At 37.6% G+C, this 16,623-nt stretch overlaps 1 protein-coding gene across 1 annotated transcript in view; it reads right to left on the bottom strand.

Moving 5' to 3' along the window:
* Positions 1 to 15,579: 15,579 nt before the first annotated feature.
* The window catches only part of LOC147632432 (uncharacterized), a 130,692-nt gene continuing 129,648 nt past the window's right edge, over positions 15,580 to 16,623 (bottom strand). The window contains exon 19 of the mRNA XM_086807256.1: positions 15,580 to 16,110. Within this exon, the coding sequence (XP_086663382.1) occupies positions 16,100 to 16,110 (11 nt within the window). The 3' untranslated portion in view covers positions 15,580 to 16,099. The remainder of the gene's footprint in view (positions 16,111 to 16,623) is intronic.

The raw sequence follows: 16,623 nt of genomic DNA on the forward strand, positions 1-16,623 counted from the left end.
TTCAAGGCCATTAAGCGGCTGATGTCACCTCCATTTAAGCTTACTCCGGGCAGGCCTGCAACAGGCTCAAAACCAAATCCATCACACTGAACACCTGCACACGCATTCTCGGGCAAAACCTTCACACACGTCACGCATCCATATGTACACTGACCAAAAAGACGTCTCAGAAAAACACCTGACAATTGGCATATTGCACACCATAGCTCTTTCGTAGCCTCTTGCCAACTCTTCCATTCTTCAATCTCTTTTTTAAGCTGGGGTAGGGTGCTCTCTTCGTTTTGGGACTTTTGATTCAATTTCAGAGCCTCCAGTTCCCTCTTCAACTAAGTCACTGGGTTATCCAATGACGTGGTTGGAGAAGGTGCCGAGCGCTCACCTCATCTTCGAACATTAGTCATGCATTTTTCACTTAAAAAGCTAGCTCTTGGAACTCTAGCAAGGTGGTTGGTGTTGGTCTACTTTCCTGGATCTTCTATTGGTTAGTCTTAGGTAAGGCTTGTGTCACCCATTGAAGCACCATAAAATTGCTAGGGTAAGTTGGTAGAGGCAGGTAACCATCACTGTGGTGCATGTCACAAGTTATGACACCCTCTCCCCTAGTAGCACTTGCAACTTCCTAGCTCTTAGAAAATGCAGTCCTCATAGTTACCAGGACGGAAGGTGCAGAGGAAGGTGTTCTTCAAGGTGTCCCAATCCACAAAGTGGTTATCTAGAAATTGATTGAGCCACTTGTCTACAGAGCCTTATAAAATGGACAGAAAGAATACTAAGAATGCATCCTCCTACTCAAGGCCTCAGCTCTTGCATATAGAGATGAACCGTTGGATGTGATCATTTACATCTTCGGTGGAGGACCCTTTGAAAGTTAGAAGCTTGACATTGACTCGACCCAACACTGTGGAAAGGGGTTCCACACACTAGGAGGATTGGTTGGACTAGGAGGGTTAGCTTGGCCTCCAACATTATTACTGAAGGTGCGATTACCAAGGTTGGCTACCTTCTTAGGGAAGGGTGGAAGGGGATCCCTAGGAGGTACATAATTGAACCTTTGCCAACTATAGCAACGTATTGAGTGAGTATAATTAGTTTTTATTTTTCTTTTAGTTAATTTTAGTAATTGTTACAATTCATTTCAATAATTCTTGAAATATGTCTAAGTGATGGTTATTATTATAGTTAGAATATGATGGAAAACATTCATGTTAATGTGGTACTTCTTGATTAATATTAAAGTTAATTTCATGGTATGTTTTAAAGCTAAATTAAAAATCTATGCTTATTCTAAATAGATACAATGTTCCATACCTACTCTTATTAAATTATCTTTACATGGATTTGTGTTAAATTATCTTTACATGGATTTGTGGTTATGGTGTTAAATCCAAAGGTAGCAACAATCTTTTAGTTAAATGTACTCTATGTATATATTATATTTTTCATTCAGCACATTTTAGCATGGCATGATGGCTAAAAGAAAATATATGTGCTATGAGTACATATTATATTTTTCATTTTATCACATCTCATCAAGGCATGATGACTAAAAGCAAATTGCATATTGTGATAATGTTTATACACCCTAAGCCATCATCGTGGTCTTTTATGTGGCATTCAGAAGTAACAATTTCATGAATTGATTATACAGGTTGTTGATACCAAGGTTGTAGAAACTAATTTAGACATGTTATTGCTTACTCAGTTGTTGGATATGGCTTGCTTTTTCAAGATATACCAACTTTTCTTTTGGTTTTATGTTATTAACACCTTTATAGAAAACTACTATATAATGATTCAGTGTTCTACAACCATAATAGTCATTTTTCTCTAGTTAACCTTCTTAACCTTACCCTAACTTCTCCTAGAGTCCAAATGCTAAGCTATGGTGACAACAATAGCATATGTGGAGCCTTACCTTCTTGTTAATGATGAGGGGCCACTCTCGTGTCATTTCCTTGCCTGCCCTTCATGTATCTGCAAATGGGGGGCGATCCCGTCCACTCCTAGCATATGGCAAAGCGTCATGGCATCCTCCTTGTTGGGAGGAGCCCCCACCTATAGCCCTTGCACTCGCACATGGAAGGCCCTATCCTTAATGTGTTTCTCCACCTCTCGAAAGTCTCATGTATGATGCTTTGTGGGGGTTTATGCTTCTTCACCACCTCCACCCAATCTTTCTTAGTGGTCTGCAGTTCTTCCCGCAGCACTCACAGCGTTCAAGTGCTCCAAGTCAGTCCTTAGACCCTCCTGAATATTTAGTTCCCCTTCCTCCACTGTATGGTCCTTGACCGTAGATTTTAGGGCTTCCATTTTTGCTCGGAGTTCCCCTATCGTTGGGGCAGCCTATGACATTCCTTGTTGTTGTAGCTGGGTCTCTTTCAACATCTGAATCACCTCTTCCTGGTGGTTCACCTATGCTGCCAATTCTTCAATCTTGTTGTTCTTTCCTTGTATCTCCTTGCGGAGGCCTTCCAACTATTTTTCATGCTATTTCAGGACCCCGTCCAGCACCTTCTTTTGTTTGCCCAATAACTTCTTGGTGTTGTCGTCCACTGTCTTGATGTATGCCTTCAGCTCCTGTAGATTCATTGTGGCTATTTCTTCCTAGTTTTTGCCTTGGGGGCCTGAGCAAAGGAGGGGTGGGAAAAGAGAAAGAGATTTATAAATGTATGTGTGTGTGTGTGTGTGTGTGCACACACACACATATATACATATACATATACATATACATATATATACATATACATATATATACATATACATATACATATACATATACATATATATATATATATATATATATTTTTTCTAGAGTAAAAAAACTTATATCAAATATCTAGGGTATTGTAACTTACTTGGTAAATGTAAAGGATAAGAGTTAAAAAAAATTATTCTTGTACTTCATGAAAATCTACTTCTAAGAGCACTTCAATATACATAAAAACATAAAAAGCAAATGGAAAGAAGAAGACATGATCAGGTCTTACTCAATAACATTTGACAAGAATCCTGCCACACAAAGGGACATCATCACAAGCCAATTACTTCAAAGGATGTATGTTGCTTCAATGAATCAAATGAGAAATTGAGAATCACCATCTCGTTCTGATGATTAAGTCTACGTTCCTCTGGATCCTTCTCTCTCTTCTCTCCCATTATTAACATCTCTTAGTGTCCCCACTTACAAAAATCACATGTAACCTTGCCGATGATTGCCAAAAAAAAGAGAAAAAAAAGGGCTCACATATAAAAATGCAATCATTCGTAAAAAACCCCACCTCCCATCCTGTTAGGAATTCCCAATAAATAACTAACCTCTTCATTCATTAACTAGATTTTCTCATTTTCTTCGAAGGAACAAAGATCATTGAACGTCATTTAACATCAAAGCCATTGACAAAGCTTGTTCATTCTCCCCACCCAAAGGTCTTCAACATGATCATACGGACAGGATTGTCATCAGGAAGGGAGGAATGTTAATCCAATTCTAGGATTAACAAGAGCTACCACCATTATCTTACATCAAGGAGTCACGGTAGATACACCAAAGGGTCATACATTCATGATATGAAGCAATAGTGTCCAAAGCTACAACTTGGATGGGCACTTGTAATGGTGTGACGGAGTATTTATGGCGATTCTCGCTTCAAGAGCATGTGGTAGCAAGTTAGGATGAAGTCCTAAGTGATGTACTTCATGGGATATATTATGAGAGTAGTCATTGTAATAGCATTAGGCCTCTTATGAGCCTAAAGTGCCCGGCCAACCACAGCAAGTGAATTTCTCTCATAATACAATAGACTCTCCTCCCATTATGTAATTGAGTCTTGCTCTTGCTAATCCTCTTGCTAATCTCTCTCCCTAATGCATGCTAGTGAGTGTGTGTGAGTGAAGTGAGGTAAAAGCAAGAGGGACGTGGACCCGTATAGTGCAACGCGACGGTGTGACAACGCTTGCGGAGATGCAAAGGAATTGCTTTTCAAGGAGTTGTAGAGCTTGGAGACCTCAAGGGTTACGAGCTCGGCCATTGGAAAGATCCTCATGATAGTTGCGGTTCACCAGGTAATTTGTTTTTGGATGTGTTTCAAGGAGTGTTAAGGTGAGCCATAACAACTAGGAAATGAATTCTCTAATCGCTTGCTTGCTTACTATAGTCGTCGCTAGGTGGTGAGAAAATTGCTAAGCTAGGGAGGCCCATAGCAAGTCAACATTAGGGAAAATTTGGATTCCAAATGGACCCTTTAAAGGGCTTTCTCTCTCTTCCTAGAATCTAAGAAAAGTAAAAAAAATAATATTATTATATTGGGTTTTTCTCTCTTCTTTTAGAATCTAAATTCACCTTTTTCCATATTTTCTAAAGAGATTCAATACTTATTTTATTCTAATGTGCTTAAATTCCATGTAACTTCAACCATTGTGAAACAAAAATTATAAATATAAAAAGCTAGTACTCTATAAAGTACGAAAATAAGTGCAAGAATATTTCTCACATAAATAACTATGTAACTTCAGGTTAGTACAGCATGGAATTAAAAGATGTTAATTGAAAAAAGTGGCGTAAAAAAAAAACTCAAATATATCTTGAAGCAAACATAGTCTGTTGAAGCAAACTCAAATATATCTTGAAGCAAACATAGTATGTTGAAATGTTTTTTTTTTCGAGCGCATATAAACACACTTAAGTTCTATTTTAATGCATTTTCATGAAGTTATGGTAGCTATTGTTGGGCAAGTTTTCCTCATTCAATATCCACTCTTCTAGCACAGCCTCCCTTTGAATTTTCCTCCATTCAAATATCCACTCTTCTGGCACAGCCTCCATTTGAATTTTCCTCCATTCAAATCTTCAATCTCTCAAGAAAGCCTATTCTCAAGAAAGCCTATGAGCTTTCACCTGAATTTCTCAAGCATGCCTCTAAGCTTTCACTTGAATCTCCTCTTTTCTCACATACTATTTATGCATGGACACCAATGAAAAGAGATTTGAATTTATGGTGCCATTAAGTGGAACTTAAAAGTCATTATTTACCTTTATTGATTTTCTATACCCAATTCCTCTTCTGTCAGGAAGTGTTGTTGTAGCAAGAAGTATTACCACAATGTCCAATGGAGGTATGGATATGTTTAGAGGGAATTAGGGAGAAAGCATGTTGATTATAGATAAAAGGATCAATTCACCCACATGATTCCTCAATCCAACAACCACCTAAATTTTCATGGATAGCGATTAATAGGATCTTCTAATGTAGAAGGCCCATTGGAATGAGAAGTTTTTAGGAAAATTCTTCTACAACTAAGACACAAAGTTCAAACCTCTGTAAATTTCTTCTTTGAAAGCTTTCCAAAATTGGTTAGATCTCATCCACTCATCTTCAGTCTCATCCACTAGTTGTTGGTAGCTACTTCTTTACAAAGTTGAATATGAGATACAAAAGGGATTGAGTTTCCTTCAAGGCCAATATGTAGTTTAAACTTCTTTGCATCCTCATATAACTGATGAGTCTTATTTATCATCCCATTGAGACTATATGAAAATGCAAGAAAATTCTTCAGTATCAAGATGATGTGTGTTACTTGGTTTTTTTGCAAGAACCTAGCAATGTTTAACACGTTTTGAGGCATAAAATATTTATTCTTACTCAAAAAAACATGTTGGCGCCTCCTCTAAGATAGTGACCCCTCAACATCTCACACATAGATTCCAAACTTCTTGTTCATATTAAGTTAAGTTTGAATTCATATTTAGATAGAGCATGAAAAATCGAGCACTTTTGCTTTTTATAGCTCGTCAATCCAAGCTATGGATCAAAAGTTATGGTTATTTCTTTGACACCTTTGAGAAAGTCACTACAAAGCGATTTGGGACATCCAACACGATTATGACCATCTAATCGCCTTGTAGTGATTCTACTTTATTTTCACACATAAATTCTCTATAATGTAATATGATACCATTTCTTTGACATCCTTGAGAAAGTCACTACAAAGCGATTTGGGACATCCAACAAGATTGTGGCCATCTGATCACCTTGTAGTGATTCTACTTTATTTTCACATAGCCCAACTAACAGTACCCTCTCTATATTAGGAGGACTAAGGATATTTTATTGGTCATCGTGTTATACAATGATGACATGCTTCTCACAGGCTCTAATGTGATGATCATATTTCAGCTTTTATAGACAATGATTTAGAGAAGTCTTTTAAGATGTTAGATCTTGGATCGTTGCACTATTATTTGGGCATTGAGTTTTGGCAGCGTAATGTTGGCATTGTTATGTTGCAGAGAGGAATTACATAGAGACATTGTTGAAGAGGTTTAATCTTAAATATTATAAACCTATGGCTACATCTATAGAGCCAGGTTTACAACTAAGTCTTGAAGATGCAAGTGACCCTTTTGATGCAGGCTTGTATCAAGAAGTTTTTGGATGCCTTATCTTTTTTGTGTAACACCAGGCTTGACATTTAGTATGTGGTCTTAATATTGAGAAGATTTATGCATAACCTAGGTACAAAGCATTGGCAGTCTGTCAAACGCGTGTACTGTTAACTAAAGGGCACCAAGCTCTTTGGGTTATTTTATCCCAAGGGAGGTAAATCACAATTGCATGCATTTATAGACTCACACTGGGCTAGATATTATGACACATTAGTGTCCACGAGTGGTTTTTGCTTTTGCCTTGGTGATTCATGTATATCATGGCTCAGTAATAAGAAGCAACCCAATGTGGCCATTTCTAGCTGTGAAGCAGAGTATAGGGCAATATTTACAACTACAGTTGAGTGTGTTTGGCTAAGGCGCCTTATTGCTGATTTGGCGAATCCTCAGCACTACCATCTTCACTAATAGTTAGAGTGCTATGGCAGTTGCCAGGAATCCAGTTTTTCATGCTCACATAAAGCACATTGAGGTGCACTATCATTATGTCAGGGAGGTGCTCTACAGGGAAAATCAGCTTGGCTTATGTGCCAACACAAGACAACTTGACAGATTTGTTCATTAAGGCTCTCCCATGAGAGAAGTTTGAAGATTTTTGAAAAGCTTTAAACTTACTTTCCTTTGGGCATTAGTATGGGCTTTCTATCACAGTCCAAAGAGCCTAGTACATCTTTGTACTTTTAGTGCAAGCTCACCCCTTGTTTACATCATTACTCTAGGAGGAATTTGTAGCCATATTTGGTAGTGATGTGTGTGAACACACTAGGACCATCCGGGATACTTTTTCCCTCTTTTTAGGAGGTTTTTTCTCCCATGCTAGTATACACCCATCTTGGGGTATACTTATCATCTTTGTACAACACACAATAAGAGCACCTTTGTTAGTAGCAACACCTAGCTTTTGTTGTAGGTTGGTGTATATTACTTGTAGCTCTTCGTGAAAAAATTAGCCTAGTTCATCTTGGTAGGTAGATCATCACAAGTATGCACCAAATTCCAGGGGCCTTGCTTAAATCCTAAGGATAGTTTGAAGGGAGCACCCATCTATAAAGCCTCAACCCCCTCCACCTCTCAAAGTCAAAGCTACCAAAGTAACAATGAAACCAACAATCCCTAAGTAACGAAAATCCTCACCCGCCGACCTTGGCCAACTGTAGTAAAGAGAAGACACTTGAAGATCCCAACCATGAATACTTGTCGATAGCCAATTGTAGGGTATTTCCTCCACATCCACCATACACCAAAAGGCACCAAACAGGTTACTCGAACCGATGCTATCCATCAAAGAGATGCGACAAAGCTGCTCTACCATAAGTAACCTAGCCTCACCACCATCACCATTAAACATCATAACCACAACTTGAGGTTCCTGACATCCCTACACTACCCTTGCTAAATCTTATGAAACTCTCAAGCCTTGCTCCTTAGGTAAGAAGAAGGTACCAAAACTCATTGATTAGAGAGGGATGCCACATAAGCATCACAACCTTGATTCCCCAAGGAAAGGGATGGAGGATAAATGCCAAAGAAAGCAATAAATAAAAATGAAGAGAGCAAAAGTGTAGGAGACATGAGGAAAACATGAAAAGAAGAAAGTAGTTATGTAAGAGCCAAAGAGTTGGAGGTTAGGATGCAACTACTTCCAATCATATCCCCTTGACCTAGTAAAGAAGAACAAGAAAAGCTTGAAAGGAACTAGAAAAAGAGAGTCAAATAAAGTAGATTAGGTTGGTGCACACAATGAAGAAGGTAGCACAAGGAAGAAAGCAAAGAGAGAGAGAAGGAGAACACACACACTAGGTGCACCTTCACTTAACACCTACATCATACAATAAGGACTTAGGACTTCACAAACAATTCTTGCATGAGTAGGCACTCACATATAGGCACCATAGCCTTGTCATTAATGGCCATCATGTACATCTCTAGATGGGGGGGCATGATGGGTGAAAGCTTGGTCCATGATATGACCCACCATCGCCTGAGATCCCATGGATTTGCACACCCTATACATCTCTTTTTATTGGTGATTTATCAACTTTTGCCATTGTCTCCTCCTCTGCAACATAATCCATGTGTCTCTAACCACTGTATCCCCTCGAGACAAATCAACTTTCACAATGAACTCTAATGAGGTCCACCACAATGGACTATCTTCATATTTGGAAGCACACAACCTTTGAGGAACATCCTAATAATTGAGAACTCCACATTGCCTGCATGATCCCAATTCATCCACAAGATTACATTCCAATCATAGTAACTACCATTAAGTTCTTCATGCCAATCACAATAATTTTGATGGAGTTGAATGGATTCACTAACAATGGACCCTAAAAGCTTGACACCATCCTCGCATTTAAAAGCACTTGGTTACTATAACAAGTGAATGGTTTCTTAAAACCTTCGATAACATGTTTGAGACAACCATCTTGACATCCTTCTACTAGTATAATGAGTGCTTTAATTGTAAGACTAGTGTCTTAAAAGCTTCGACAACATTTATGAGACAATCTTCTAGACTCAACCTTAGATAACATTTATGAGAATCTTCTAGACTTAACCTTTTAGAATTTCTCCAACTAAGGTGGTAGTATGACCTTTTTGTCACTCTCCAACTACTCCCTAAAGTACCGTAAGGATTTCAAGGACAAAATGTGATATAGGGAGGAGGAGGTTATGTACTAACCATGTTTGGTGACACACAGTTATCACTTATTTCCACCATTTGTAACCATGCCATATGCTTAATTATAATTGATTATGGGATTTACGAGCCTATGATATGTGTATTGCTAGATAAGACTATATACATACCCTAGCTTTTGGCCCCTCGGACATCCCATGGGTGGTTGAGCACTTGTAAATATGAGGCCATGTATATAAGACATTTTCAATAATGAGGAAAGGGAAAATCCCGTTGATCACAATTGAGCTTAAGATTTCTAGATTAGAGCTCTTGGATTAGTAGCTTGCATTCTTTCTTGCCTCTTCTGCTTGCATGCTTATGGATTACGGTGTATACATGGTGTGATTACTTGCCTCTCTCCCTTTCCCTCTTCTTCCCTTTCTCAATATCTCACACACTCATTGCATGCACATGGGCATTGGAGTTGTGATTGAGCTTTTCCATATCTCTTTCCCCCTTTGTTCACTACCCATTTGCAAAGACTCCATTAGAGGCAAGGTTGAGGATCCACAAGAGAGGGGTGTCTTCTCCTCCAAGACTACTAAGAGTGCAAATAATTATGAGTGGGCTTCATTTATGCTCGTGAGTGTAGTACACTCATGATTGTGAGTTTGTGATAGTATATCTACACACTTGCCAGATAGCTATTTGATGAATCGGATGATATAACCATTATGTAGAAATTAGAGATATAGTAGCTTGTTCAACCATACTTCAGAAGAGTTTGACATTATACCTGCAAACAAAATATATAAATGATTCTAAAGAGAAATAGGTTGTGTATAGATATGCCAAAGTCCACACCACCAAAACTCAAATAGGGATGCACAACCTATGAGTTCACATGTGTACTTTCTATAACATTATAGATTTGTAATGGCACTCTTTGTAGGCATGATACCTACCAAGGGTGTTACATTACAAAACCCTACCAAAGCCATAAAATAGGACTATGAAAGGTATAAGAATACACATGGTAATCAACTTATCAACAAGAAACTAATGTGACATGGGGTACAAGGATTGAATGGTGTGGGTATGTTACATAGATCCCACTCGGGAAATATGATTGCAATGGTGGGGAGAGAAAACCATATAATATTTATGCAAGAGAACACTATCATCACTCTTGAGGCATGGGTCCTTGCCAAGAGCTAAAAACAATGTTATCTTAAAATGCGTAGGATCTATGCACAATAAGCTAGGTGAGATTGAGTCTAGTTTGAGCCATAAAAAACAAATGCCAAAACCCAATAAGAACTATCCAAAGTGCCCATAAACAAATAGGGACACCACTTTGAAAGTGGTGAAACTACCATTATGTTACTAGTAGTTTACAAGAGAAAAGAAGTCCCAAAAATCTTAGATGGTAGTGTTGATGTCAATATAGTCACTAGTTGTAACCACTAGTAGGCTAAACGAGCCTAATAATAAAACCTACAACTGGCGATAACACCACGATACAAATCTAACCTATAAGGGATATAGAGATGAAGAAATTTGCAATATGAACTTCCACTAAACAATTGTGGTCATGAGCTTTTGACAATAAGGTTCCTATACCATTATTCTTAGATGCTCTTACATGAAGAAAAAAGACAGCTACATGATTGTGAGTGATTATATCTATCTTCAAAAGAGAGACTAAAACTTAAAAGTGAACCTTGGTACCTCACTCCATGATTGATATTATTCTTGCTGAAGAATCTAAAAGAATTGCTAGATTAACTATAATAAACATTTTCTAAACTTGGAATAACTTATAATTATTGATCTTGAAGATTTAGATAATACATCTCTTCTTGAGTCAAATGACTCAAATTTGATGCACCTTTTAGCTATGATGGTTTCACTTCTCCAAAAACTCAAAACTTGTTTTTCTACACTTGATGGCATTGAGGTAATGCCATATCAAACCAATCTTTCAATTCCTATGCAAATGACATAATAAACATTTTCCAAACTTGCAAAAGCTTTCAATTCCTATGCACATGATTAATAATAAACATTTTCCAAACTTGCAAAAGCTTATAATTAGTGATCTTGAAGAGTTGGATAATGCATCTCTTCTCAAGTCAAATGATTGAAATTTGATGGGTCTTCTAGCTATGATGGTGCACTTCTCCAAAAACACAAAACTTGCTTTCTACACTTGATGACATTGAGGTAAATACCATATCAAACCAATGTTTCAATTCCTGTGTACAAGGCTATTTGTCTTTGGAAAGATTGTGCTATTTTTAACTTAAAGCTAGGATGTTGGTGCTATTTTAAGTATTTACCTGAGTCTCTCAAACAAAGGTTTAAAAACTAATGACATGAAGGTTGAAAGATAAGTTACAAATTTATCAAAAAATTTACAATTACGAAGAATTGCATATTATATTATATCTACGAGTAAAAATACAAGAAAATTTGGAGAAATACATTGTTGGAAAATTGCTGATCATATTCATGAGGACACCATAGTAAAAGCAATGTACAGATAGTAGCCATCTTCCTTGTGAAAAGCAGAGCATGTTACAAACGAACTCCAAAGTAAAACCAGACTGTTACAGTGTATGAAATTTTTAAAGACAGAAGATAAATTTAACTAGAGAAAACATCCCTTTTCCTCTGTAAGCCCAACATATTTACAAACTGAAGGTGATAGCGGGACAAACTCTTCACCATCCACGGTAGCTTTTTTAAAATTGAGCCAATTGTAAAACCAGACTACGTTTCAGCAAAGAGATCACATAGCAACTTGGTTAGCATTGTTAAAACTTCCATGGTTAACATTACCAACTCTTTAGTATAAGGCCATAATTTTGTAAGTGCGATAGCATAACACTTTTATAATATCCACACTTCATGACTAAGTGATAATGGATATCCCAGCTCAAATACATAAATCTATAAGCTTAACAAGCTTTGTATAGTAGTTTTGGACCACAAGCATCCTAGATACATAGTCTTGTGTGGCCACATAAAAAGGTGGTCATGTATTTAAGATACTTTTTACTAAGGAGAAAGACACAATCCCATTATCGAAAGTAGAAAGACACAATCCCATAAAAAGGTGGTCATGTATTTAAGATACTTTTTACTAAGGAGAAAGACACAATCCCATTATCGAAAGTAGCTTAAAATTGGACCATGAGTACCCTATATACATAGTCTTGGGTGGCCACATAAAAAGGTAGTCATGCATATAAGATACTTTTTACTAATGAGATAGACACAATCCCATTATCCAAAGTAGAGTGTAACCTTTTGCTCTCTTGTGTTGTGTGCGCTGAATGTGCTTGTGTGCATGTAAGAGAGATTGCTTGCATGCTTATGTGGCAAGATGCTTCTCTATCTCTTTCCCACAAGAGACATAGTGTACTATGCAATTGGAGGAGTCCACATAGCCTTCCATACAAGAATTGCTCCATATCCAATAGATTGAAGGCCACTACAACATGGTAACAAAGTGCTTAATTTAGTTAAGGGTCATTAGTTTTGTTAGAATTAGGGTGTTGTGTGATTAATTTAGTTAGGGCTAGGAGTTATGTGGCTAAAAATAGAAAAATGAACCCATGCAAGGGCAAAGAAAGTGTGTGGAGGCAAGTCGCTAGCCAACTCCCTCGCTTGGATCTTGCCTCTCCTTGGTGCATTTGATTAGGCTTATGCATAAACCTCAAAACATGAAAATCTTTATGCATAAATACTCTAAAATATATACCCCCCCCCAAAAAAAAAGAGAATCAACACAATAAAGAGAGATTTCTTACCTTCAAACAGGGCTTGAAAATGATCAATTGTTGCCACCACTAAAAAAGTTAGACAATTGACACCACGATAAGTCCCCATAACCACCCTTGCATCAACAAATCTCAATAAGCATTGGTGCTAGCCACAATCTAATGTCTTGAGAGACATGGACTTCCCTCAAACATTCTACCTTTACACACACAATCGTATATGTTAATATGGTGGAGGACCATAAAATAAATAGTGTTGGAAGTTTTGATGCAGAATTTTTGATCATAACTAAACTATCGGAATGTGAATTCTACGTGACCTTTTCCTGCATTATGGAAGAGCACATCTTGCTGGATAGCGTCTATCAAGTTCCATTTATAAGCTGACTAAAGCAAGCCACAACACTATGACGTTCAACAAATACTACAACAATACTTCTAATGGGTTAGGAAGTCTTAAATCATCTAATGACCCAAGCATCACCACTAATTGATTTCTTGTCCTCTAATTAGGAAAACCCTATTCTCAACATCCATATCAAAATTTTGTGCAAAATCTTTGCAATATGTCACTAAAGCAAAGGTAGATCATACTTCATCTCTAGAATGAAATAAAAAGCTAGACTACAAGGCTGACAACCTGACTGTGGTTGAATTCATCTCCATGGCTATTCCTAATCCCTTACAAACATCAACTTCTTAACATAAGTTGCTGACACTCTATTGCTTTGATCTCTATCTTATTGGCACCCTCAATTCTTATAAGTTTTCCACCCTCCTGTCATGTATTGACCATCACAAGCTCATCACCATTGCTAATCTCTTTATTCATAACTCTTCTCTCTTTCCAATCCAACCAACATCTACATTATCCTCCTCGCCACCATAAGCTATGACCTCTTCAGATCGGGCATCTTAATTTAGGATTATAGTACCAACTTTATTTTAAAGCCATCTCATGATGTGTAGAAAGCAAGTGAGAATAGATGTATCACTCAATCTTACTGTTATGAAAATTGATTCATTTTGAAGTTTTGTGCCATCTCATTAAGATATTGAAATCTCTTCCCAATTCATCATTTTGTCCAAAATTTTGTGGAAAGAAAACAGTCTTTAGGTTCTTGAAAAAAACATGCATAAGAGTAATAGGATGTGAGTCCAAAAGATTTTGACAGAGCTACGTCTTTGGCACTACTTTGACTACTCCTTTCTAGGATGATAGCATATCACCTTGCTGCCATGATTGATTGATCATATGTAATAATGGATCCTAAAGAAGGTCTCGAAATTGCAAGAAAAATTCCACAGTCAACCTATCCCATCCAAGAGATTTACATTGGCCTAAAGTCTTGACTACATTGTGCATCTCCATAGACATAAATAGGCTTTCTAGTTGAAAGGCTTCTTACACGTCCTTTATTTCTTTGAAATTTTGAAGTATTTTTGTACACGCATGTGCCATAGGAGAGGTTTTAACAAGAGGCAATGCAAAAGCTTGCTGAAAGTGAGACACATATCCTTACTCTAGCTTCAATACATTTTGCATCCACTCTCAATTATCATTTTGCACTTGTGAGATGCATTATTTTTATCTAGTTACGTGTAAGCTTTAAAAAAAAGCTTTAGATAAGTATCCCTTATCTAGGATATGCTTCTATCTAGACTTGCTTTGGCACTTTTACAACTTTCTATAATTATTTAATTTAAGTTGAAGCTTGGCATAACATATTTGGTCCTCTTCTTGAGGAGACAAGGGACGAACATGGCTAATTTCTTTGGGCTGGTTTTCGACTGCCAAATTTTCTCTCCTCACCCATATACCATTTGCCATAATTTGTAATCACCCCTTGCATACGAGATGTGAAATGGTACGAAGCAATATCCATATCTTCATATACTTCATCTATCATAGCAAGGACTACATCGACAACCATGTCAATGAAACACTGATGTGTCAAATAACTTGTTAATTGACAATGATCTCTTAGTTGATACTTGTAAATCATCTATTGGCATGCCAAAGTACAAACTCAGCCATATAGGAGCATGATAAGAGAGTTGCAATTAGTAATCCACCCACATTCTACATGTACGAGGAACAATCCGAGCATCATTCAACAAATACCATCTGTTAAGCTGACCTGTAAGTAGTGTAAGCATTATGATGGAAGGTTTACTACTCCTTATATCAGGACACATGGCTAGCCAAATATCAAGTGCATCCATGTGATTTATTGCATTGCGCCAAGTAACTCTTTCAGTTGCAATCATGTGTAAATTGCCACGAGTATTATCATCTCTTACTAGAGAGTTATTAAAATCCCCACATATGAGAGCATTCGTCAACCAAGGATAATGCTACAATTGTGACCACATTCTCGCTCTTTGTGTTGAAAACATGGATGCATAAACAGATGCAAACTCGTAAGTCTCACCATTGAGCATACATTACAAAATGGGTAATCTGCCTTCCGAATCATTGTAAGCAACTACATGCTACGATTCTTGTCTAACAAGACAAGAAAACACCTACTAGAGAAAGTAGAACAACTAGCATAATACATACAATATCCATCAAAGAATCCAATTCGGCTAGCCAAAGCATGTTGCTTATGTTCCTGAAGACATACTATGTCTAGCTTCATTCTATGTACACAGTCCCATACCAATCTCCATTTATTCAAGTTGCTTAAACCTTGTACATTATATGACATGCATTTGAGAGATGTCTTCATGATCATTTTATTGAGAGGTGCAAACCATATCAACATCTGCTTGCATATTCTGTGAAGTTTGCATTCCACCTTGAACTAATGCAGCACAAAGCTTTCATGTATCAAGTTCCTACAACAAGAAAGCTCTACTCTATAAGCACGTCATTGAGGCAACATTTGTAGCCTATAAAGGTACATGTACTTCATTGAATCAAACACATAACAATCACATCATTTAGTCGTGTAGTACACTCTCTTGAGCATTGTCTCCTCTCTCTAACTCTCTCTCTCCTTGCTGCTGCTGCTCACACAACCATAGCCATGAAGCTCTTCAAGCCTCCATAACTTCGGACATTCAACAATTCATACAAGAGATGGTCTCTCAAAGCTGAAATTTCAACAATTTTCTTACAATTAGTACAAATGATAAGAATTGGAGCATGACATGCTGATCAAGCCTCTCTTCATCTCCAAATTGTGAACATTGAAGACTGCATGTGCAGCTTGCTCCATCTTTTGAATTGAATTATTGAATACCTGCTGAAATAAAGAAATACATATTAAACGTCTACTAAAGACCCAATGGGCCTATGATACCAAAGTGATACAATAATGCCAATGGCATGGAGCGGAAAATAAAATAGAAACAAAACAAAACTATCTCACTGGAGTGATACAAAAATATCCATGGAAATCTCATCATGGAATACCAAGAACATGAAACATGAGAGGAGCATCAAGCCCCATAAGGTAGTATACCACTCTCCATGATATCAAGCATGGCACTAATAAGTATGGTTGAGAGGTCTCCCTCAGTAGCTATGTCACGTGGAAAGGTAGCTCAATGGCGAAGGAGCATGTCCTAGATCTGGAGTTGATGAGGGGACTGTGGCCGATGTCTAGGGGGCCTCGGGCACGCTGGTTTGTGGAGGCCCGCCGGTCCGAGGTAAATCCTCTCAAGTAAGGTGGGTCTGGAGCAGCCTAAGGTGGGTCCATAGGATCCACTATATGGGTGTCCTCCTCTTGGGTCCGGAAGAAGTTGGTGATGGT

Source organism: Cibotium barometz, chromosome 13 (genome assembly GCF_041138505.1).
Source record: "Cibotium barometz isolate CiBa-2024 chromosome 13, ASM4113850v1, whole genome shotgun sequence".
NCBI classification, from domain to species: Eukaryota; Viridiplantae; Streptophyta; class Polypodiopsida; order Cyatheales; family Cibotiaceae; genus Cibotium; species Cibotium barometz.